This window comes from Buteo buteo, chromosome 2 (genome assembly GCF_964188355.1).
Source record: "Buteo buteo chromosome 2, bButBut1.hap1.1, whole genome shotgun sequence".
NCBI classification, from domain to species: Eukaryota; Metazoa; Chordata; class Aves; order Accipitriformes; family Accipitridae; genus Buteo; species Buteo buteo.
Genome location: NC_134172.1, coordinates 53,545,731 through 53,568,863, shown reverse-complemented (window position 1 = coordinate 53,568,863; position 23,133 = coordinate 53,545,731). Strand labels below are relative to the sequence as shown.

Sequence of the window (23,133 nt, the reverse complement as noted above, 5' to 3'; positions counted from 1 at the left end):
TAATCCTACTCTTGTATATATGCTGTTAACTTGAAAACATTCAGGAAGAATTTTTCAATGCAAAGTCCCCAAAATTGATTCCTAAATGCTGACAAGTCTTTATGCAATTGTGTAAAATGACAAACATGAATTATTCAAAGTGTTTCAAACAAGCAGCGTGCAATACTTACAGTGAGATTTATAGGCACAGAGAACTTTGAAATTTATTTTTTTTTTTTTTTCCCCTTTTAAGTCTTCAAACACAGACTGAGCAATTTAGGTTTAGGCATGCAAACTTTGATAGCGGCATTTATTGTTTTCATCATATAACAAGGCAACAAGAATAGATCCTAGTATCCTAGTCTTCATTCCAGAAGAGAAGGCCTAGATATCATTGACGAAAAAACACCCTTCTTTCATATTATGGAGTTTCTGATTGGAATTCTAATAACCATGCTATGCAAATTTCAGTGAAATACTCACATGACCCTATCACTGTGAAAAACACGAAGCAGATAAATAAAGGTAACCAAGAATCTAGAGGTCCACCTGTCTCTCTCTCACAGACTAGCAAAGAATGCATCACAGCTTGACTACTTCCAGCCCCAGAAACTTTACAGAACTGAGGACTGGACATCCGCCTGCCAACCCAACCCTCTCCCAGTACAAGACTTCATCCATGCATCCCCCTACTACCAGTGCTAATGTACTTCTGGGAAGCATTTGATCTCATGTCATTTGCAACACAAGAGTGTGTTCTGAAACTGTTGTGAATCTTGAATTTACTTCTAAGACTAAACAACAAACTACCAACTAATTTTTCTTCTGTTTATTTTAAACTTATAGCTCTCCAGGTTTGTATGGATTGCTTACGACATGCAGTAGTTGTTAATATGTTTTCATTACGACAATATTTTTACATATTTTAAGCTTTTGAGCACTAAACAGATAAAAAAGTTTTCTCCTAATGTGTCATTCTAGATTACGTCTTATTAACAAAATACCGGCTTGATTCAAGGGTCTTACTGCAATAACTGTGAACAAAGTAGTGATTCCTTTGCTTTATTTCTGATATTGTGTTTATTCTGGGGTCATGACTTTTTTTTTTTTTCTTTCACAAGAATGAAGTTGTAATCTCCAAGTGATAGAATAAAATGTCACACCATATTCTGCTCTGAAACTCTTGGGAAAAGTTTCTTTTGGATTAAAAAAGCCCGCAGAACTTTGGGGGATTTTGTGTGTTGCTAAATGTATTCCAAATACACAAGTAGTTATAAAAATTAGTCACTACTTTTTTAAAGGAGAAAATACACTGTTGTAAATGTTCAAAACAGCATAAACATTTTTTTTCCAAATTTGTGAGTGTCATAGCTTGTTTCACTGTGAAGTTTAAAATCACAATGTAGTTTTTTCCTCAAAAAAGGCAAAATTCTTTCTCCACCCTATCTCTTACCCATCATCAGCAAAAAAGAATTAAGATTTGCAATGTTTATTAACATTTAAAAATGCATAATGAAAATAAATGTCAGTTTTATAGCTTTGTTTATCTGTAAAAAGTCTAATTACTGTTTGTAAGTTTTAATCAAATAAAATATATAAATCCAGATTTTGAGATATAAGATTCAGAAACTTAAATAATTTTTTTTCTTATAAAATTCAGTTTAATGTAGAATAAGGTGTTTGCTAGAGATACATAATACATGAAGCAATATCTGAACAAAGCTGATTTACTGTTAAAAACCAGATAGGTTGAGAAAGGCCTACACTTTAAATCTTTGAAGACAACAGAAGTCCAGGTCATTTTGTTCTATAAGGTTGTTCACAAAAGTATGAAAAATCTTGAAAGACAAAAGGCTGAAATAAATCTAAGCAGAAAACCAGTAAGCTGAATGAATATCATGTCTGACAAAGAGAAGGAGTTGGAGCCTGAAAAATAATGGATCAGAAGAGAGATATCAGAAATTGGGCCTATGTGATGGACAAGACCATGAAGAACTCGCATCACCATTCCTTTTAGAACCCAAGATTTAATACAGACACCAGAGGGAAAAGGAAGAAATAAAGAGCAACCTTTATTGTAAAACTATGCATTCATGTCCCCTGGCTCTAACTTCTGCATTATCCCCAGAACCTGCTTTATCACTACTGGCTGAATAATCCTGACTCTGAATGGGTATAATGTACATGGCCACAGAGAGACAGAGAAAGGATCCTGTTGCCCCCGTTACAGCTTTGTCTCTGTTCATCTTGTTCCTTCTCCAGCTTATTTGCCCTTTCTTTTTCTTTTTTTCCTTCTTTTTTCTTTTCTTCTCCTCTTTTACCCTTTGTTAAAAAAAAAAAAAAAAACAAACCAAAAAACAAACAAACAAACCCAACAACAACAAAAAACCAAACAACTTCTGTCTGGAAGTGACCATGTAATTTGCAAGGACTAAGAAGAGAGTCTGTAAAGTGTCTTCAGCAACACAGTGCTGGTGTAGGTTTGCATTAAACTGATATTATTCTTTGTTTATATAATCTATTACAAAAGTTCATTAAAAATGGTCGTATTCTTCAGATAAAGCAGGCTTACCAGCAGTCTCTTCAGATAGTATCTGAACAGAAATTCCAGTGCTTACTTCCTGAGAGTCAAAGCAGTTTACAGCCAGCTAAATACTGACTGCACAGTCAAGTAATGTTTGATTTCAGAAAAGGGAGTTGAGAAAAAAGTAATTCTGGAAAGCTGGCAGTAACAGACTGATACACTTTGGAACAGCAAAGATACAAAAAAGTGAATAAAAATATATTCTATGTCAACATTCTTAAACAGCTGAATTATATAAGGTCTAATCTTGAGCTATGCAACTTACCAGAAAACATGTATAAAGTTAAAAATAATTAACTATTGCCATTTTCTTTAAATGTTGCAAGTTTTTTGTGATTTTAAATACTGTGTTTTCTCCAAGGTGTGAACTACAGCTTTGCTATTGTTCCCCTAAAATCAAGGGAAATTACACCTCAATAAGAACAAGGAAAAATTCTTTGAAAGAAACGGTGGCACAAATTTATAAATATTCCATTACTATGGGTTTTAGTACTGATGGATGACAATTTTGCAGCACCATGTTCTTCATCAGAACCTGCTGATTCTTTGACTTAAAACTGTCAATAGAAAAATGAAGAAAATACAGAGATAAATTGCAGGTAAATTGTGTGACAACTAGATAACAGATTTGTTATTTTACAGAAAGAGATTATGAATTGTTGAGATATTCTGTTTCTGTTCTTTTAAAGTCTAAACACAGTCATGCTAAATGTTTTCAACTTCTAAGAAATAAGAAAGGTAAAACAGCAAAGAAGCTAAAAAATGGGTATGAAATGTCTAATTGGCTTTTCTCAGAAAGCTGGGCAGGAAACTTTTAAAATTATCAGAAATTACTAGGAAAGGAAAAAAAGTCTTTCTTTCAGCATATCCTAATATTATTTCAGAGAGATGCTTTTCCAAGGTTCAATGGGATTTTAATTCGTCAAAATATTTTCCCTTCAGCTCAAATTAGGGATTCTATTGGAAACATAGGAACTTGTACACTCAAATACGAAAATAATACTCACTTTATCCATCTACTAACATAAATAAAACTTAAAGTACATGGAAAGGATAGTTAAGATCTCTCCTGGGTGAAATAACCTAGGGGTATGTGCTTTCCTAGCTTGATAAAGTTTCTCTCTACAGCAGGATGTAATAAAAGGAAGAGTTACATTTATTCACAATGAGTATTTAATGTCTGCATTATGACAGAAGATCAATTGTTCAAATCGCCCTACTTTATCTGTGGAAAATACAGTGCTATAAAGAGATATTTCATTCACTGTGTCTGCAGCTGTCTAAGACATAGCTGTCAAACTTAGGGTCAGAATTTAGGCAGAATAATGCAACATTAAAAGTTTTCAGTGGAACTGCAAAATAACTCAGAGATGTGTTCAATTTGAAGTCTCACATCTCATCACCTGCAGCACTGTATTCTACTAATCTGTTGTGAACAAACCAGCCCCCTAGTATATTTTTGCTTGTAGAAAAAGTAGCCTGCCTGATTTAATCTGAAAGCCCCTTCCATGGGAGAAAATACAAATATGTATTGCATGAAAATGGTGTAAGCATTTAATAATCAGCTAACAGAAAGCCTGTGGTGTGAAGCCACCAGGTCTTATTACAAGTTTGCAAAGGAAAAGCTTCCAACAGGCTGCTTCTTTCACTTCTGCTACCTCCAAAATTTACACCAAATTAGCAGGAACCTTCAGTAGAGTGTAAGGCATGGTACTGTCTTCTTCCAGTTTACATATTGGGTGACTTTTACTACCACCTAGCTTACATTTACAGAGGCATACTCAGTGCCTGGGCAATTATCCTGCTGGTTTGCTTCTAAAACTGATGCTGTATACAATTAATACTTGTGATGAATTACATTACAACTAATGATCACAAACATCCCCCTCTGAAGCTGCTGCAAGTAATCTTAGTCCTAAATTTACATAAGCCCTTTGCTGGGTTTTGACTGCAGTGAAAGATGTGCCTGCAAGGCTGAGTCTGAAATTTATCATATATCTTGAACCTGACATTTCCAAAAACAATCTCAAATTTAGATGCCTCTACCATCACATATCCATATTTTAGAAAGAATGATACAGATACTGAGGGGTGCTGGGTATTTCCAGCTCCCAGCAAAACAGCTGACTATGTGAATAACTCAACTGAAACCACTCTAACATTTTTCTACAGGTGAGAACTATCAGACAATTCCTTCTTACCCCCAAGTGGACACACATTCATTATCTAAGTGCATTTCTGCTGTCATTCAAAATTCAGAATGTTCCCTTTGTTTTTCACACTGTACTTACAAAAAAATCAGACAAGGAAGGACTGGAATCAGGAAACTACACACATTTAAAGCAATGAGAGACCAGTCATAGCAGAGACTTTTGGAGAAAAGAACTCACAATGGAGGGTAGAGAAAAATTAGGTCAGCAAGAGAAAGGTCAGCAATGATAAACAGCTGCAACACAGAGTTTACTAGGTTCCTTTTGACTTGCCTAGCACAGCAGTCAATAAAAGGGTGGTACTGAAGATATGTATTAAAACTGTTGCTTCAGTTTAACAACCATTTACTGTAAGACATCAATAAGCTGAATGAATGTAAGCCACAACTCACCAGTAACACAAGAGAGTTCAGCTGAATTTATGACTGTAAATCCCCACTACCTGTTTCTATTTTAGTATGTGCTACAGCTCAACAGGCTTTTCTCAGATCACACTATTGCCAACATCCTCTACCACAAACAACTACAAAAGAATTCTCCCACCTTGAAGAAAATGGGCAACTACCTTCTCTGACCAGTACATGTTCACTGAAAGTTTGCTTCTCTCTAATGTTTCATTACCACTTAACAAAATACCCTGGGTCTGATTTTTTTTTTTTTTTAATTTTAAGTGAAAGGTCTAATCCAAAGTTGATAGAAACCAAAAGATATTTCCTACTGATGTTAGTAAGCTTAACCAGAGGAACTCATTTGCTGCTAAACAAAGCAAATCACTACACAAGTGGCATCACGAAGCTTGCATATAGGCTTAGTACACAAATTCCAGCTGTTGCGAACCAATTCATTATTTTTTTTAGGTAAGGAAATTATTGTCCCTCTAAGGATGTTTTTTATAGCTGTGGTTTTAGAAAGCCAGTTTCGCAAGTTCTTCAATTTATTTAAAGCCAAGAGGACAATTAAATACATATGGTCTATGAGAAAAAAAGTGATAAAGAACATGTCCATATTGAAAGAATTAAACTCCAATTACCTTGCTGATCTGGAAATGAAAAGATAGAAACATTACCACGCAGGAAAATGTCTATTGAAGATTTCTGGGATTCCATACCATATAAAGCTATTCATTATTTTTTAACAATAATCAATATGAAACTATAAAATCCTGGCTGATAAAATCTGATGAATATAGAGAATTAAGAAGGAACAAAAATTTACTTCTTTTTCTCTATTTTCAAATTACCTACTGCTTTTAATTTTTTTCAGATTTCTTCATTATTTAAAGATATAATTTTAAATTATAAAATTGCTAAGCACTCTTGTGAAGAGGTTGGGTTTCTAAATTTCCTGACAGTATAGGAATAACTTAGCTGTTTATTTAAAACCAGCTCAGACTAAGTGCATGAAATAGGTATACATATATATTTATGGGCCATATGCCATAACTTTATGTTTTTCTTAATGAATGTAGATCTCAAAATTCAATTTGTGGTGAAAATACCCTCAAAGATTACCTCAAAATTTGAATATGAATTTTCAGTCTTTGCTTATCATTGTCATTTCAATGCATACCTTGTCAGTAAAGTTATTCCACTGAACATTTGCCAAATGTTAGAGTTTCAAATGTAATTGATTTGTGTAAACATATGAACGTATTTAAGGAAAAGTTTTCATACAGTATTTACCCAGTTTCACTGTGAATTTCTGAATGATATATACATTCTAAATGTCCTATAAATTCTTAACTTTAAAATGCAGTTAAATTTATTTTTCACATTTCTATATCCATTTTACTAATATCACATGCACTATAAAAAAAAGAGGATAGTATACAGGCTTTAATCATCTCTGATGTATAATGGAATTCCTAAAAAATAAAAACTGTTGTTTAAAGGATTTTCCTTCACCTCAGTCTGCACCAAATACAAACAGGCACTTATTAAGTGATTTCTGTACATCTTCTCTATTCAATGAGCAATCTATGAAGCCATCCTAAGATCCAGATGAAGCCATACTCAAAAGTAATTATAGTAAAATAACAACTTGAACTATATTCAATAGAAAAATATTCAGTATTCCATTTGTCATGGTTTAACCCCAGCCAGCAACTAAGCACCACACAGCCGCTCACTCACTCCCCCCCACCCAGTGGGATGGGGGAGAAAATTGGGAAAAGAAGTAAAACTCGTGGGTTGAGATGAGAATGGTTTAATAGAACAGAAAAGAAGAAACTAATAATGATAATGATAACACTAATAAAATGACAACAGTAGTAATAAAAGAATTGGAATGTACAAATGATGCACAGTGCAATTGCTCACCACCCGCCGACTGACACCCAGCTAGTCCCCGAGTGGCGATCCGCCCACCCCCACTTCCCCCAGTTTATACACTAGATGTGACGTCCCATGGTATGGAATACCCTGTTGGTCAGTTTGGGTCAGGTGCCCTGGCTGTGTCCTGTCCCAACTTCTTGTGCCCCTCCAGCTTTCTCGCTGGCTGGGCATGAGAAGCTGAAAAATCCTTGACTTTAGTCTAAACACTACTTAGCAACAACTGAAAACATCAGTGTGTTATCAACATTCTTCTCATACTGAACTCAAAACACAGCACTATACCAGCTACTAGGAAGACAGTTAACTCTATCCCAGCTGAAACCAGGACACCATCGTTTTGCTGTGCAGCTAAGAACCATATGAGAATCATGGAGCCTAAAACATTTTGTCAAATCTTCTGATAGAGGGCTACATCTGAATAGAGCTAACGTTTTACCATATGCATTGTGCGGGACACTTTTCCTGCCATTTATGAATTAATAACTTCTTGTGACAGCCTTAAAAATGCTTAGACTAATAAAACAGCAACAAAGTATCCAATCTCAGAAAGCTTATGTAACATCTGACTCCATTATAACCGAAACCATTGAATCTAGGTGGCTTCTTGGTCCATCTGAAAATTAGTTGTCTTCTAGTATAATTCTCTGATACATTAAATAGTCCCAGAAGATCGTTGGACTGGATAAACACCAGCAGGATACTGCAGGTACCTCATTCTTCAGTTAGTTACACCTTCAGGAGAGGCTGGAGAGAAAGCTAACTGTGCCCTCCTGGGATGGGGATACCATCAGGAGAGTTGAAGGTAAGCCAAGGATTGGCATGGTGTTGTCTGAGGGTGGCAATGCTAATGGGAACATTTACACTGCTCCAGGGAGCACTAAGGGTTTAAGAGTACATCTGAAATGCTTGTACACCAACGTATGCGGTATGAGAACACAACAGGATGAACTGAAAGCGTTGGTCTGGTCCCAGAGTCATGATGTTATTGATATTAGTGAGACTAGGTGGAATGAGTCCCACGACTGGAATGCTGGGATGGAGGGCTACAGGCTGTTCAGGAGGGATAGGCAGGGCAGGTGAGGTGGACGAGCTGCAGTGTATGTAAGGGAGAGGTTTGATTGTACAGCCCTTATGGTTAGAGATCATGTGATTGAGAGCCTCTGGGTGAGAATTAGGGCATGGAAAACAAAGCAGATGCCATAGTGGGTGTCTACTACCAATCGCCTAGCCAGGATGATAGCACTGATGAGTTATTCTGCAGGCAATTAGGAAAAATCTCTGGATTGGTAGCCCTTGTCGTTATGGGAGATTTCAACTTCCCAGACATCAATTGGGAGCTAGTTAACAGTGTCCCCTGGGAATCTGCTTTTAAGGGCTCAGGGGTACAAAAGCCCTGGTCAGGTTACAGGTGACTATCCTGCTGTATTCAGCACTGGTGCTGCCTCACCTTGAACACTGTGTGCCATTCTGGGCCCCACTATTTAAGAAGGATGTGAAGGTCCTTGAATGCATCCAGAGGAAAGCTGGTGAAAGATCTGGAAGGCATGTCCTCTCAGGAGTGGTTGAGGACACTGGCTTTCTCTAGTTTGGAAAGGAGGCTGAGGGGCGACCTCACTGCTCTCGACAGCTTCCTGAGGAGGGGAGGTGGAGAGGGAGGTGCTGATGCCTTCTCCCTGGTACCCAGTGCCAGGACGTGTGGGAATGGCTCAAAGCTGTGTCAATCAGGGGAGGTTGAGACTTGACATGAGGAAACATTTCCTTACCTAGAGGGTGGTCAAACCCTGGAACAGGCTTCCTGGAGAGGTGGACAACACCCCATGCCTGTCAGTGTTTAAGAGGCATTTGGACAATGCCCTTAATGCTAGGCATTAACTTTTGGTCAGCCCTGAAGTGGTCAGGCAGTTCGACTACATGATTGTTGTAGCTGAACTATTCTATTTGATTCGATTCAATTCGATTCCATTCAATTCGATTCCATTCCATTCCATTCCATTCCCTGCACTCTCCATGAGTCGAATAAAGATGAGACTGTTATTTGCCTGGAATGCCAGGGTTTTTCAGCTCCAAAAACACTTTCAAGGACAGAGATCACAAAGGTTACAAGTGGAAACAGGATTTTATTTTATTTTTCTGAATCTGTTTCAGAGCCGATGCTCACAAGTATCAACACAATGTGCATGTGTAGCCAGGAGCAGGCTGATGCATTCTTCAGTTTAACTTGAAAAAATCCCTTGCAGTCTGGCAAAGGACAGCCACAGAGCCACAGAAAGTAGCAGCAGAAATACAGGCCAAGTGTTCCCTGTTTCCTGAAGAGTGAGAACTTGAAGAATGAGGAATACAACCAGCTACACACAGAAAAAGAAGAAAGAAAGAGGAATAAAGAGGAATAAAGAAGAAGGAAGAAGAAAGAAGAAGAAGAAGAAGAAGAAGAAGAAGAAGAAGAAGAAGAAGAAGAAGAAGAGAAAGAAGAGGTGTGTGGTACCATGGTGCATTTATCAAAGTATGACACATAGCGATGACAAGCATATTTTTGTCTTCCAAAAATTGCTCCGCTGTGCTTCTTGGCCAACGATGCATGAAAAGTGCTCTTGTGCCTGCCCAGCAATTGTATTGGGAGAGGTGGAAAGTGCAGCTCACTCCCACTACAAACTTGCAAGAGGCAAGAGAGCCCGAGAGAGGCAAGGCATGAGTGGTACCTTGGAGGTGCAAGAGCAGCAGGCAAGGACCTATCGAAAGGGCCCAGAGGAGCCCTGACAAGGGGCTGTGCTCAGTGCTACAGAGGACAAGAAGCAACCCCCGGGAGCATCCCTTGGAGCCCGCCCTGGGAGTCAGAAATCTTCCTCCCCCCAGATGCGAGGCAGGAGGGCCACCTTCATGGAGCATGAGCAGTGGGCACCTACCCACAACGGCCCAAAGCAGCCCTGGCAAGGGGCCGTGCTCAGTGCTGCAGAGGAAGGCAAAAAAACCCCAGGGACACTTGCTAGCCCACCGTGGGGGAAAAAAAGCCTTCCTCTCCCCAGCTGCAGGGCACAAGAGGTCATCTTTGTGGTGCACAAGCAGCAGGCAGTAACCTAGCCAGAACGGACCAGAGGAGCCCTGACAAGTGGTCATGCTCAGTGCTGCAAAGGAAGGCAAAAAACCCATGGGGACCAGTGCCAATCTGCCCCGGAGGAAGATTCCTTCCTGACCCCATTGCTGGCTATCTGCTATTACCTGAGCACGTGAGCAAGACCTGCCTCCTCACGGTCCCACAGGCTGGTCATGCCTCCCAGGAGATAGATGCCCAAGCCCTGTTTTCCCTCAACCTGGAGTCATCTCAGGGGCTTCTGAGAGTGGCCAAATGCCCCCGGCCTGATCAACCTTGGGGGCAAGAATTCTTCTTGCGCCTTTGGGCCACCAGTGGGTGCTCCAAAGGACTGGGACCCCTGGCAACATCTCTGCATCCCATTTCTTACGGCTGCTGCCCCTGGCTCCACAGGTAATGAGGATGGTGAGCTCTGCAGTGCTCCTCAAGAAGACATTCCCTTGGTCTGGCCACTGCTTATCCAGCTGAAAAGGATTTCCATCTTTCAGATGAGCTTTGAACATGACCCTGCTGGAAGCTGGCCTTGCAGCAGAGAACCTCCAGCAGCCTTGTCCGATGTCTGGTCTTCCTCCCTCAGCCCCCACCAAGTAATTCCACCGGCTCCTCAAGGACGTCCTCTCAGATGTCTTCGGGCTGTCCCCAGGCCATCTCTGGCAGCGGGGCACGGGAGGCTGCCCCTTTTATACTGCCCCGGGGCATTGTGACTGCTGCACTGCCGGCTGGTGGCACTGTGACACCGGGGTGACGGGGCCCCCCACACACAGCCCCTCCGCCCAGCATCCTTCGGAGGAAGGCCTTTGGGGTGCTGGCCCTGGGGGCTGTCCCTGTGCCCAGAAGGCCCAGGGGGCTGTCCCTGCCCTTGGTTGCCATGCACTGGGTCAGCTGCTGGGTGTCCCTGACGCCTCCTCTGCCACCCGGCTCCCAAGGACAAACCTGGTGCTGTTACTCTTCTCTCAGGCCATGGCAGAAACCAACCATGCAGCCCAGAGACCACCCCTACTAGCTGTCCCCTCTCTGCACCAGAGCTAACGGCCATGAGGCTCCGCAGCGAGGAGGACTAGGGACTTGATCTGGCTGGACACAAACACAGGGAGTGTAAGGAGAGATCATTTCAACAGCCGCAGCCTGGAGGAAAGCCAAAGTGTAACCAGAGCCATAGGTTGGGATGGATGGTGCCAATTGACTCCCATTGCCCATTCCTGTCAGTGTTTAAGAGGCATTTGGACAATGCCCTTAATAATCATGCTTTAACTTTTGGTCAGCCCTGAAGTGGTCAGGCAGTTGGAATGGATGGTCGTTGCAGGTACCTTCCAACTGAACTATTCCCTTCTCTTGAAAGGCACTCAATGTCAGCAGGGAGTGAAGGGAGAGGTAACCCTTACTGGCCACTAGAGAGTGAGCATACCATGTCACCCTTATGAGATGGAAAAACCTAAACATTTTCCCTGTTTTAGAGGATTTGGGGAGAAGTTAGCATCACAGTGACCTAATTCTTCAAAGCTGTTCTCATAAAGATGGGACTTTAAAATAGGTCTTTGTGTAGAAACTCAACTCAGTATAGGGATATACTGCATATTACTTCCTAGGCTCATTTTTACCTTCTAAAAGTATTATTATGAAGAGTTAAATTTGTTTATTTCCCATCAGCAATCTTGACCCTTTAAGATATGCAGTTTCCTATCAGAGCACACTAATGTTACCTTTGGCAGATAAGAAATGAGAGTTTACTCATAGCAAGACTGCATTTGCCATTTTGCTTAAAATAAAATACAAAATGCATCATCTTCACCTAAACTTTAGGGAAAGAGCAGAATAAATTGAACCGAGCCTGGAAGCAACTGCATCCTTAATATAAGTTTTATTCCAGACATGCAGGAAAACAAATACCAGTGAGGCCCTTCAGGCTCCAAATCAATGGCACAGAACCAAGGCCTGTAGTCTGAAAACTGCCAAAGTTTTTTGTTTCAAGAGAAAAAATCCACCTGATTTCTTTAGTGAATAAGTCATCACAGACAAATGGATCAATCACCACTTACAGAAATGCAAGAAAATAATGCTGGGCAAAACCATCATGAGTGTTCATTCAGGCAGAAAAGATTAAAGGTGAAACTATTGTGATTAGACTGAAGGTTTTGACTGTATTTACCTGAATGCTACCATCCTTACTTTGTGAAAAAGTATATTGTAACTTTACTTCCATTTTCTACTTTTAAGATGTTTATGGATCCTAAGGATACTTTTTAAATCTTCATCCTCTTATTTACTGATTACAGACCACTGTATGGAAGACCCTTACGGCGGGGTGTGTGGGCAATTACTGGAAAACCTATTAAAAAATGTTAGTTGCTCTTTTTCACAAGAGAACAGCCAGACCCAACTTTAATAAAACTTAATCAAAATCTGCAAGATTTTATCACATTTGGCGATACATTTTGTTTAGTTAGCAGGGACAAGTTTTTCTCCATTCCACAGGAAAAAAATTAGAAGAGCTTTTCCAAACAAGCAGCTACATACATCCTTATAAAGGAAATGCTGAATGATTGAAAAAATGTTCAAGTGTAATTGAAAACTGCCTGCGAATACAATTGAACAAGCTGGTGGGGTATGTATTCATACAAAATACACTTTTTTTTCTCTGACTGATTATACATTCATTGCCAGCTAACAAATGAACCTGTAAAGAATACACATGGTTGTTGCAGTTCTCAAAGCTGTGGTGCTTGACAATATCTACTAGTAACCTCATTACAACTAGAAATGGAAAAATAACAGGCTTTTCAGTTTGCTGCCAGTTTCAATAAATTGAGAGAAAAAAATTCATATTGCATCAGATTAACAAAAAGGTAAAGAATAAAACATGAAGATATGTTCTCAAGATTTTTTTTTTACTACAAACTCATGTCAAATTTTTCTGAAATATTCCATTTAGAAAAAAACAGTTAAAATTAAACAGGTATTTGGAAATATTTTTTTTCTGTTTCAGCCTGAATCTTCTGATTTTACAAGCAAATTTTTTTAATGCACTACACAAATACTAGAACTTTTTTTTATATTTTTAAAATGCAGAAAATAGATGTTTTAAATTTTAAGTAGTATCTACTACCAAAATAGACCCATATTTGATAATGGTAACAACCAAAGGTAATAAATGGACTGAAGCCTGTTCTTACCTATTTTCATGACAAAATATATGAACATGCATGTAGGAACAATCACAACCATCTCTTTCTGGAGAGGGGATGGAAGAAAACAATCCATACTGAGAATGCTTATAAAGACAGCATTTTTGGTCTTAAATTGCAAACTCTACTGTTTAAAGACTACCATGACCTGAGAATATAAGGAGGATAAAAGGTATCCATTTTCATGACCCTTAAGGGAAAAAAAAAAATATCTCCTGCATGGCAAAAAGCTAGACAGTATGCTAACAAAGAAGCAAACTTACAAATAGAACACATATTCAAACAGATCTTTAAAAGTCTGCAAAGAAAAAGTTCAACAGTTCATTTCACTCACTTTCCACAGTTTAGATATGAGTATTCAGCCATGCACCTTTAGTGTCAGAAAGAGAATATCAAGCTGTGTTTGACGTTGATGAGCTGTGAAGATGATGGCTAAAAATCAAACGCATAGACCTAAATAGGTATAGAACTACCCAGTACAAAAACACTGACATTTAAGAGAAAAGGGTAAAAAAGGTTGGATGTTTAGCAGAAATCTTAACTGTCCCATCCACTGTCACAAGCAAAGCTACCTGGTTTACAGGGACCTCTGCTTAATGATTGTTTCAGTTCTGTGGTTTTTCCCCCCACACTGAAATCCCTGTATATTCAGTTACTGTTACTTACAGCGATTTCATAAAATTGCTAGAAATATGGTAACATGATTTCACAAAATATACACTTCAAAATGTTTTTTCCTTTCTGCCAGTTAATATTTTTATGCAGTTCCACCACTTAGATAATCAGAAAAGTCTGACCAGACAACTTAGTGGCACATTTATTATAAGTAATAAATTATTATAAGAAGAGGCAGGGAATCCTTTATGCACATTACTGGACTTCATTAGTATCTTGACCATTTAGGTGAATATTCACGTAGGTACCAAAAGTGTAGTAGCAGAAATATGTATGCATACATTTATATACATATAGAGTTGTATTTTATTCAGCACAGGGTGTTCCAATAGCAATCATGACACGTCAAGGGACTTTGGCTCATACTTTTTTTTTTTTTTTTTTTAAAATGCTATATGCTGGTGAAACAAAATGTCCAGGGTATACTACTGAATCTGGCCAAGTGAAACTTGATCAGACTCCACAAAAGGGAAGTAATATTGGCTTTCTCATCTACCTTAAATAGTCCCTTTGATGTTTGGATGCAACAGATGATTCTGGACAGGATGGAGGTCTTTCATTAACTATGTATGGCAACCACATGAGACAGCGAATGAGAGACAGATAGTTAGTTTTTGCCAATAGTGCAAAACTAAGCAAAGGAGATTTCAAATAAGTATCACAGAAAATTTCCTAACAATGAGTATAGCTGAATGTGGAATTAACCATCAAAGGAAACCATGGCTTAAGTCAAAGTCACCGGAGGCAGATAGGATTAACTACACCAACGATTACCCAAAAGATCTGTTCAGCTCATAGTTTTTAGCACTTCAATAGTTCCTAGTAAGTTCTTGCAAACATTCACTTGGCTCAACCCCTAAGAGCATCTCCAAACCTTATTTTTTTTCCTGTAACACGTTTACATGACAAGTTTTTGTTCACTTTACTATCTGGAGAGTAAATGTTCTCCATACAAACATTCATTATTTCATAAAACCCTAAGGACTGCAGTTACTATTTTCCCTTCTTTTCCCACCCTCCTTAAAAAAATCAGTCACCCATCAGGAAACTGAAACAGTTAACACTTGACATAGCACAATATCAGTGGTACAGCTAATAATTGAAATGAACAGATCTGCAAACACAGCTCAGGTGACATTTGTTCAGTCCCACTGCTTCCTGAGTATTAGCAAACAGAGCTGGTCAATGAATGGAAACAGCTCAGTTTGCAGCCATTCATGGAGCTTTATCATTGTTCCTGCCACCTATTTGCCTTGAGTATATTGAGTATTTGCATCACTTTCTGCCATCTTCAAGTGATTTTTTTCAAGTATATCCTATACTTCAGAAGTGAATCATCTGGAATTTGAAAATTCTTACCATCAGATGTACAACTGCATCAAAAAGATTCAGACGTACAGAAAATCAACACAGCCGTATCAAAAAACTCTGTGAACAGAGGTATCAGTGAGCGCTTTCCACTCATAGGATTTCAGCACCCAGAAGGCCTCATACAGTTATTTTGAAAAGCGTAGCCAAAGACAATGCAATAATATCACTATTGACATTTTTGTAGGCATTCATCTGCGACAGGATGGAGATTAAGGGAACTATTCATATGGCAATGATCCTGCAGGAGCTTATTATGATCTTCACGAATCAGTAGTAAAATGTACTATATTGTAGTTGTCATAGCCTCCAGAAGCCATGTCTTTGCTGCCTGTCTCAAAAATTCATAAATGTGGATGTGATAGAAGATATATAACATGTGTCTTGCTCTCTGTCTCCAAAAGAGCACAAATAAAAATCTGCCATCATTTTTGACCTAACTGATTCAGTGGATGTTTTGCCTTTGGTTATATTACTTTCTTCTCTGTGACTTGCTTTTTGACAAATGATGTCACTGCAAGTGTAAAGACCCTTTTCTCCTTTACGGTGTATGAAATAGATAATTTTAAAATAAAAGCTAAAATTCCCACTGACTAAAAAATGTTGTTTATATTACATAATAGTGTATTTGTTGTTGTTTTCCAAGCTTCTTGTTCTCATGAAACTCCTCCATTAACATAGCCATTAAGCAAGTTATTTATCCTTTTTTTAAAAAAAAATAAGACATAATTAGCTTTGCCCTGTGAAGAATGAAAATCTTTTCTAAATGCGATGTCACCATTTATTCACAGATAAAAATACAATGTTCATTCTGAATCTTGTTGTAGAGTGAGGCCCTAATTCTTTTTTGGTGATGTCTGTGAGCTCTTCTCTTAGAATACAGCCCCACAGATCTCATCTACACAAAACACAACACTGCAGTTTCAAAGACAGCAGAGATTTCAAACTTAAAGCAAAACAAAACAAAAGTGAAAGAAGATTTGGTAATGCTATGAACTTCTCTGCACCGATGCGAGCTCTAATCACTCACTGGAAATCACACCTCTTTTTTAACTTTAATGTGCTGGGCAAGGAAGAACATGAATTTCACCTCTGGTACAAAAAAATCAAATGTGTATCTTATATGCATACCCAGACAAAATAGGAACCAGAAAATATGGCAATTAATGACCTGACTTTTGAATAAGCAGTTCAATATGATGAAGTATTTTTCTTAATACTCTGAGACTAGTGACCTGGTTGCAGTAATGTGCAAGGAAAGAATTTTTGTAATCACTAAGTGTATGGCTTCCCAATTAAACCTTGCTTGCACTGTGAGAAAATACCTGATTTTTGTATCTGAAAACGTGCTTTCTAAAATATCTAAATAAAAGAATATATTCAATATGAATCTATAAACTTAAAGAAAAATTATGATTGCAATATATTGGGTAGCCTTTTTATTTAGGTAATGTTTCCAAAATTTGGGGCAGATTTGACTAGAAGCCTATCTTTTAATCAGGCTTTGAAAATTACTTATTATCTAAATGGCCAGTTCCTTCAGTGACAGCAGGATTAATCTGCAAATCATACTGGTTAATGACAGTGCTTATATTTATATGCAAATATATGCACTTCTAATCTTAAGGTTAAAAACTTTGCCTCTCCCAAAGGACACGTCTACATGGAATGATGCAGCATTATACACCTGGCTCCAAATGATGCATTTGAAGACAAGCTGGGAATTTGTACACTTTACTCCCTAGTTCCAGTAGTCATACCACAGGGCTGCCTTCCTCTCTCTTAACACAATTTTTAGTCCTTCTTCTCAACTACTCTGCTGCTATCTACTGATAGCATTTTGGGGACAGCCCAATTCCTGCATGTAAAAAACACACTGTGTTTTAGGAGGGTTTTTGAAAGAAAAGACCCTATACACATAAAAATGTAAAATATTCTTATTAATCTTATATAACCCCTCCCAACAATTATTGAAATCACTTCTCATACAAACAGACCAGCAATACTCTCTCAGTAAAATTACAAAGTTGTGTTTGGCCACCTCAGTTCTTCTGTGAAGACACATTTATCAGTATATTCATAGTTCCATACATTGTTTCCTTGGCAGATGCTTTTTATTCTCCTCCAAAAGTCTGTCAAGCAAGCAATTTTTCATCAAACAACTGGAATCATTTTGTCAACAAGCTGTGTTTTACTTTTTCTCACATTTACTTTAAGCCTCTAAAAACACGCTGTTGTGTACCTACAGTATTTTTTCTATCTATTTCATCACAAAAAAAAATACTACTTTTACCTGTAACTATTGCAGCAAAGATCATGGGTTTTATTGTTTGATTCTGCTACATTTTTTCTGTTAAAGAGAGTCATATTTCACAGTAAACTAGATGTTGGTTTCTTGTATCAAACACCTGAATTTGTGTTTGATGAACAAGTAAGGAGGTATACTTAAAAGTAAGTATTTATCATGGTGCAAAATTGTAGTGGTTGGTATACTTAAAACTGCACATAAAACATTTTTTAGCAGTATGATGGTAAATACTTGTTTATTAAGAGCCATGTACTGAACAATCACAGTGGTACCTAAAACTTCAGAAGCTCAGTTTCTCTTAAGTAAGAATCAACTTTAGAATAACCCACAGTTCCTCAGATACACTGTTGTCTTTTTACGAATGTATCTAACACCAATGCATGCCCTCAGCACAGCACCAACACCACAGACAGTATGATTTGATTTCTCCACTAAGTTACTGCAGCTACTGGGAAATTCTTTGTGGTTAATATAAATTTTTAAAATAGGGCTTTAATTCATTGTGTGGAAATAGGAAAAATAATACCAAAACTCTATTCTTTGTGGTTCTTACTGGTGCTAAATGAGAATACATAGTCTTTTGACTATCTATCCAAATCAAAACAAGAACTGAAATCACAAGGTGTTCTTTTTTGCTAGTTAGGGTGGCAAAGGGCTCCCATATGCCTTAAGTCACCCAGTGAAGTTAATGCATGAGTCTTCCAGATGTGTGCTCCTCACCTTATTCTAACACCTGGTTATTAAAAGACAAATCTCAAATAGCTCCTTCCAGCTAAAACACCAACAAAGACAGGATACTGCATAAAAAATACATACTTAGAAATAGGACATCAGATACTTAATTTTCTGCAGGTTTGTAGATTTTCTTTAAGCATTGGCTGGATTGAATTCACAGAAGAACATTTAGAAATTACCCTTGCTTTTCTTAAACCATAATCAGTTCTGCTCCTAACTTCAGAGGCATTTGTACCATTGCTCATCCAGATTTCAAATGAAATTCTAAAGTCATATTCAAATACTAAAGGAAAAACCTCTGAAAAACATGTCACGTATCTAGAGAATCTGAGCTCCTGTGATAGAATTCTTATTTATTTGCTTTAATTTTAACTCTAGCACCAAGCAATAAATTATGTCCTGTTTCCCAGTTGTTCCCCTCAAGACCCAACATGACAGTTGTCTGAATACTATCTTTTCCTCAACTGGCCCATTCAAGCTTATATAATAGCCAAAGTCTTCTGCAAAAGAAACCATGAAGATAAAAAGGAGCAACTTCAAAGCACTTTCGCGAATTCCAATGTTGCATCTTCCAGAGAAGAACAAACTAGCAACTCGGAGTTAAGGTTACAATGAATATTTCATGAAGCCCTAGGCAATATAACTAGTGATCCTGGAACATCTTAATCTATCTAAGCAAAAAGTACTTGAGATTCAGATTTAATCTGAGATCCAAACCCAGTTTTTATTTAGGGGGGGAAAAAAAAAAAAGGATGATCATGGAAAAACTTACAATAGGAGCAGCCGTAGACTTCAATTCTTAACCCAATTTGGCCCTCTCCATTCCAGTCCAAAGGAACTATCCGTACATAGTGAGCAATAACTGGATGTTGTAAATCATGTCGGACCACACCATCAGAGTTTGTATTTCCAGGAAATGCCTAAGGGAAAGAAGAAGCAGAAAAAGAAAATTATTGTATTACCTCTACCTTACATGCTATAAAGCTTCAGTTCTGAAGGAAAACATTAGGTAGTGAAGTCCTCTGAGTGTCTAGGTTACACTGAAGTTTCGTTTAAATGTTTCTTTGATAGTGACTAAATGAACAGTTGATTTACAAAGTCTCACAAGAATACCAAAACAGTAGCATTGAGACCTCTTTGTCCACAACAGATATGTTGAAATCATGGAACAGCTCCTGCTAGCTAAGAGAGTAATCCATTTTGCATCACTAATCTGTTACTCAGTTATTAACATGTTAATAAAAGTGTCCCACCCAGAGTGGTTGTTCTGGAGAAGACAATACCCATCCTCTATCAGTAAGATTACACACACCAGTAATTTTCCTGTAAATATGAACACTGAAACAACTCGGTTCCTACAATAGACAGGGACCCTTTCAATTTCTCAATTTTCTAAGAATTTAAAAATCTTCCTTTACTTCTGAAGTGTATTACCTGCTGGAAAGTGAGTGTCCAGTTTCTTTCCTAACCATAGCTGTCACCCACAGCACAGCTTATTTTTGGTTAATAAAACTTTGGAAGTCGGGAAAGGATACAAGAGCTCTCAAGGGAGTTTTGAAAGTCAGTGAAGTAGATATTTAGCACTTGGTTTGTAGTTTTGTACCTACTGGTAAAATATTTGATAGCATCAAGCTTAAAAGTAAACAATACCTATTAGCTAACATAATAGACCATCTTTTTTGTCTTGTCAGTTTATGGACAATCCATTCACTGATGGCAGATGTTAAAGACTACCATTCAGCTATTCTCAGTATTTTCAGAGGAACTTTCACACCTCTTCATAGGTAATTTTCAACAGAAATAAGTGTCTTGTAACAGTGAACAGCGAGTCATAAATGAACAGAGAAAAGGTGACCCATTATTAGAGAGCCTATGAAAATAAGAAATTGTTGTGCATCCTCATTAAAAAAAGATATTTTTGCTACAGAGGAAAAAATATTCAGTAGTAGTAGTATCTACACAGCTGCCATCTGAATAAATCCATATAAAGTCCTATAATAAATACCGATAGTGGAATGAAAAACAAAGAAAGAAACAACTGGACTGTAAGCAATACTACTGCAAAATATAGTCAACAAAAATTTGAAAGACACAAAATTTAAGCTGGCCCTTGCATACAGATATAGCAATCCCTAATTCTAATTACATGCCTAGATACTACTTATTCCAAAAGGATATCTTAGATGAATAATTATTTTGTACAGTGCACTGTAGATCTAGGTGGTGGTAAATGTAAGGATGATCCACAGGATCCCTTCCTTGGTGGAATCCAACAATTATGACATATAATAACAGTTACATGCACCTTAATTTTTCTGTACTGCAGCTATTGATGTGCTAATGATTATGATGGCACTCCTCACTTCATAGCTGAGCTTGTAAGACACATTAATTAATGTCTATGAAGCACATACATATTCAAGTGGTAAGTATTTATAATGAAATTAGCAGTTCTGTCTTCTGAGCTGAACAGAAGACAACAAACAACAAAGGAAAGCATACACTGAATGAGGACAAAAAATCCTATTGAACAGCTGCCTCTTAGTCTTGTTCTAGGAATCACAGAACTTCATGGAGGGAATAAAGAATTTGATCCTTGAAAAATATATATTTTAGTGAGCATACAAGGTAATGCTCCATATTTCAAAAGCAATTTCTATTTGGGCATATCTTAGTTTTGTGATGCTTAGCAAAATCTTATCAAAACTGTCTTAATGTAGGGTTTTGCTGGTTGTTTTGTTTTGGGGTTTGTTTGTTTGTTTAATTTGTTAGAAGTATTAGGGGCAAAGGAAGCCGAATATAGGAGGGCATGATATTTTCTATATAATTTGATTAAATGGTTGATGAAAAATGATTCTCAAAATCAAAATTATTTTCTGTAGCTCTCCAAACTTTAAGCCCTGACTTATGCTTTAACAGTCCTTTGTCAGAAAGACTTAGAGCTGAAACCATCAGGTGTTTGATATTTTGAGGGTGTCTGTTGGTATATGATCCCATAACCTGTGCTGAATGCATAAACACAGTAAATAGAGAATAGGGCAGTCTGTCATCCGTTTCCCAGATTATTAAAACGCATTCCATTTAGTCTCCAGCAGAACAATATCTTTTAAATACAGCCTTCATTTAGATAAATGTGGTACAGTAATACACACTTTGTGGATAATGCAAACATCAAGCCAAAATCCATCATTGCAAGGCTGAAAAATCAATTTACAGGAGCTTGTGAATTATGTACTATTGCTGTAAAATCTCCTTTTCTGACTGAGATTTGTACGTGGACTCAGAAAGACAGGTTTTCATTTAAAATTGAGTTTATAGAATTTTCAAAGCCACACGTTTGCTAAGGTTAACACACAGTTTAATAAGATTTAAAAGTATAATTTAGACCCACATCTCTAATAGGAGATTTTTTTTAAAGAGGGAGTGAATCTGGCTAAAAAAAAAGTATAGAAATGTACAATAAGAAACCCCCTTACAAAACTATTTTTCAGAAAAAGGGGGAAATATGTGTATAAATTAAACAAGTTTTACAGATTATTAATCTCACAAACTCACTTAAGTATTATTGCCAAATGTCTGCTTTTCATGGGTAACATGGTTTTTCTTTAACACAAACTGGGAAAATGACCAAAATGGCTCAGTTGTCTGTAAAACAGGTAGCACTGTCTCACCAGTCCAACTCCAAAATCCTCTGTTCTACAAGTCATTTTTCTTGTTTTGGATACCTACTTCTGTAACCCGCTTTGTGTTTCAGCTCACATTTCAATGAAAAGATCGGGAGTGTTGTGAGTAACAATCATTTTTCTCAAAGGCAATGTTCCACAGGACAGCAAAGAAATAAGAATAAGGAAAGGTAATATTCCCCCAAATCCTTTCTAAACACTGCTTTTGAACATATGTTGAATGGAGTTTTCAAAAGTACTCACTAAGAGTTTTGTAACTGTCTGCCTTAAGAGTAAAATTTGTTCAGCTCCAAGTATTTTTCAAAAATTACCAGGGCAAGTTTATAGGACAGGTAATATATTTTAATGGGCCAACTAATTAAGCTTAAAATAAAAAAAGCTTTTGGCACAGAAGCTGTCTTCAGCAGAAGCAGCAGCAAAAATAAGCTGTATGAACTTTGAAATTCACTTTATCAATATGCTTCAGTCACACTACTGTACATAGAGACACAGTAGAGACATTCAGTATAATTTACTTTGCATAAACAAAGAACCTGAGCAAAGTGAAGGTACGTTTTTGTGAAATTTGGAAGAAAAATTAGGGAAAGTTAAGATTCAGACTCAATTTTGTTTCCTGTATTTACAGAACAATGTTATTCTAATAAATAATAATAAATGTTAAAGCTAAATTATAAATTTATAGTAGTATTGTTGTGAAGTATAGTAGTAAAGTAACATAAAGCTTAATACTATTAAGTAAAACTGACAAAAATGGGTTTAGTTTCATGTAAAAGGACAGTTTTGCAATAACATTCAGTACTCAACTTTATGGATACAGCAAGTTCATTACAAAATCTCATTTTGGAAAAATACTTTGATCACCTTTTACAATAAAGGTTTAAAAAAAAGTCTCAGCATTAAAAAAATCACCTCTGAAGTAAGGAGGCTCAAGACTGAATGAAAAGAAATGTTATTAAGTGAACAAAAGTGGAAGTTTTCATACTTTAACCAA

The 23,133-nt window shown here is 37.4% G+C and overlaps 1 protein-coding gene across 1 annotated transcript in view; it reads right to left on the bottom strand.

Annotated features, from left to right (window-relative positions):
- CNTNAP2 (contactin associated protein 2) overlaps nucleotides 1–23,133 on the bottom strand; it is a 1,269,587-nt gene that overhangs the window by 709,334 nt on the left and 537,120 nt on the right. The window contains exon 4 of the mRNA XM_075054733.1: nucleotides 19,232–19,379. Within this exon, the coding sequence (XP_074910834.1) occupies nucleotides 19,232–19,379 (148 nt within the window). The remainder of the gene's footprint in view (nucleotides 1–19,231; nucleotides 19,380–23,133) is intronic.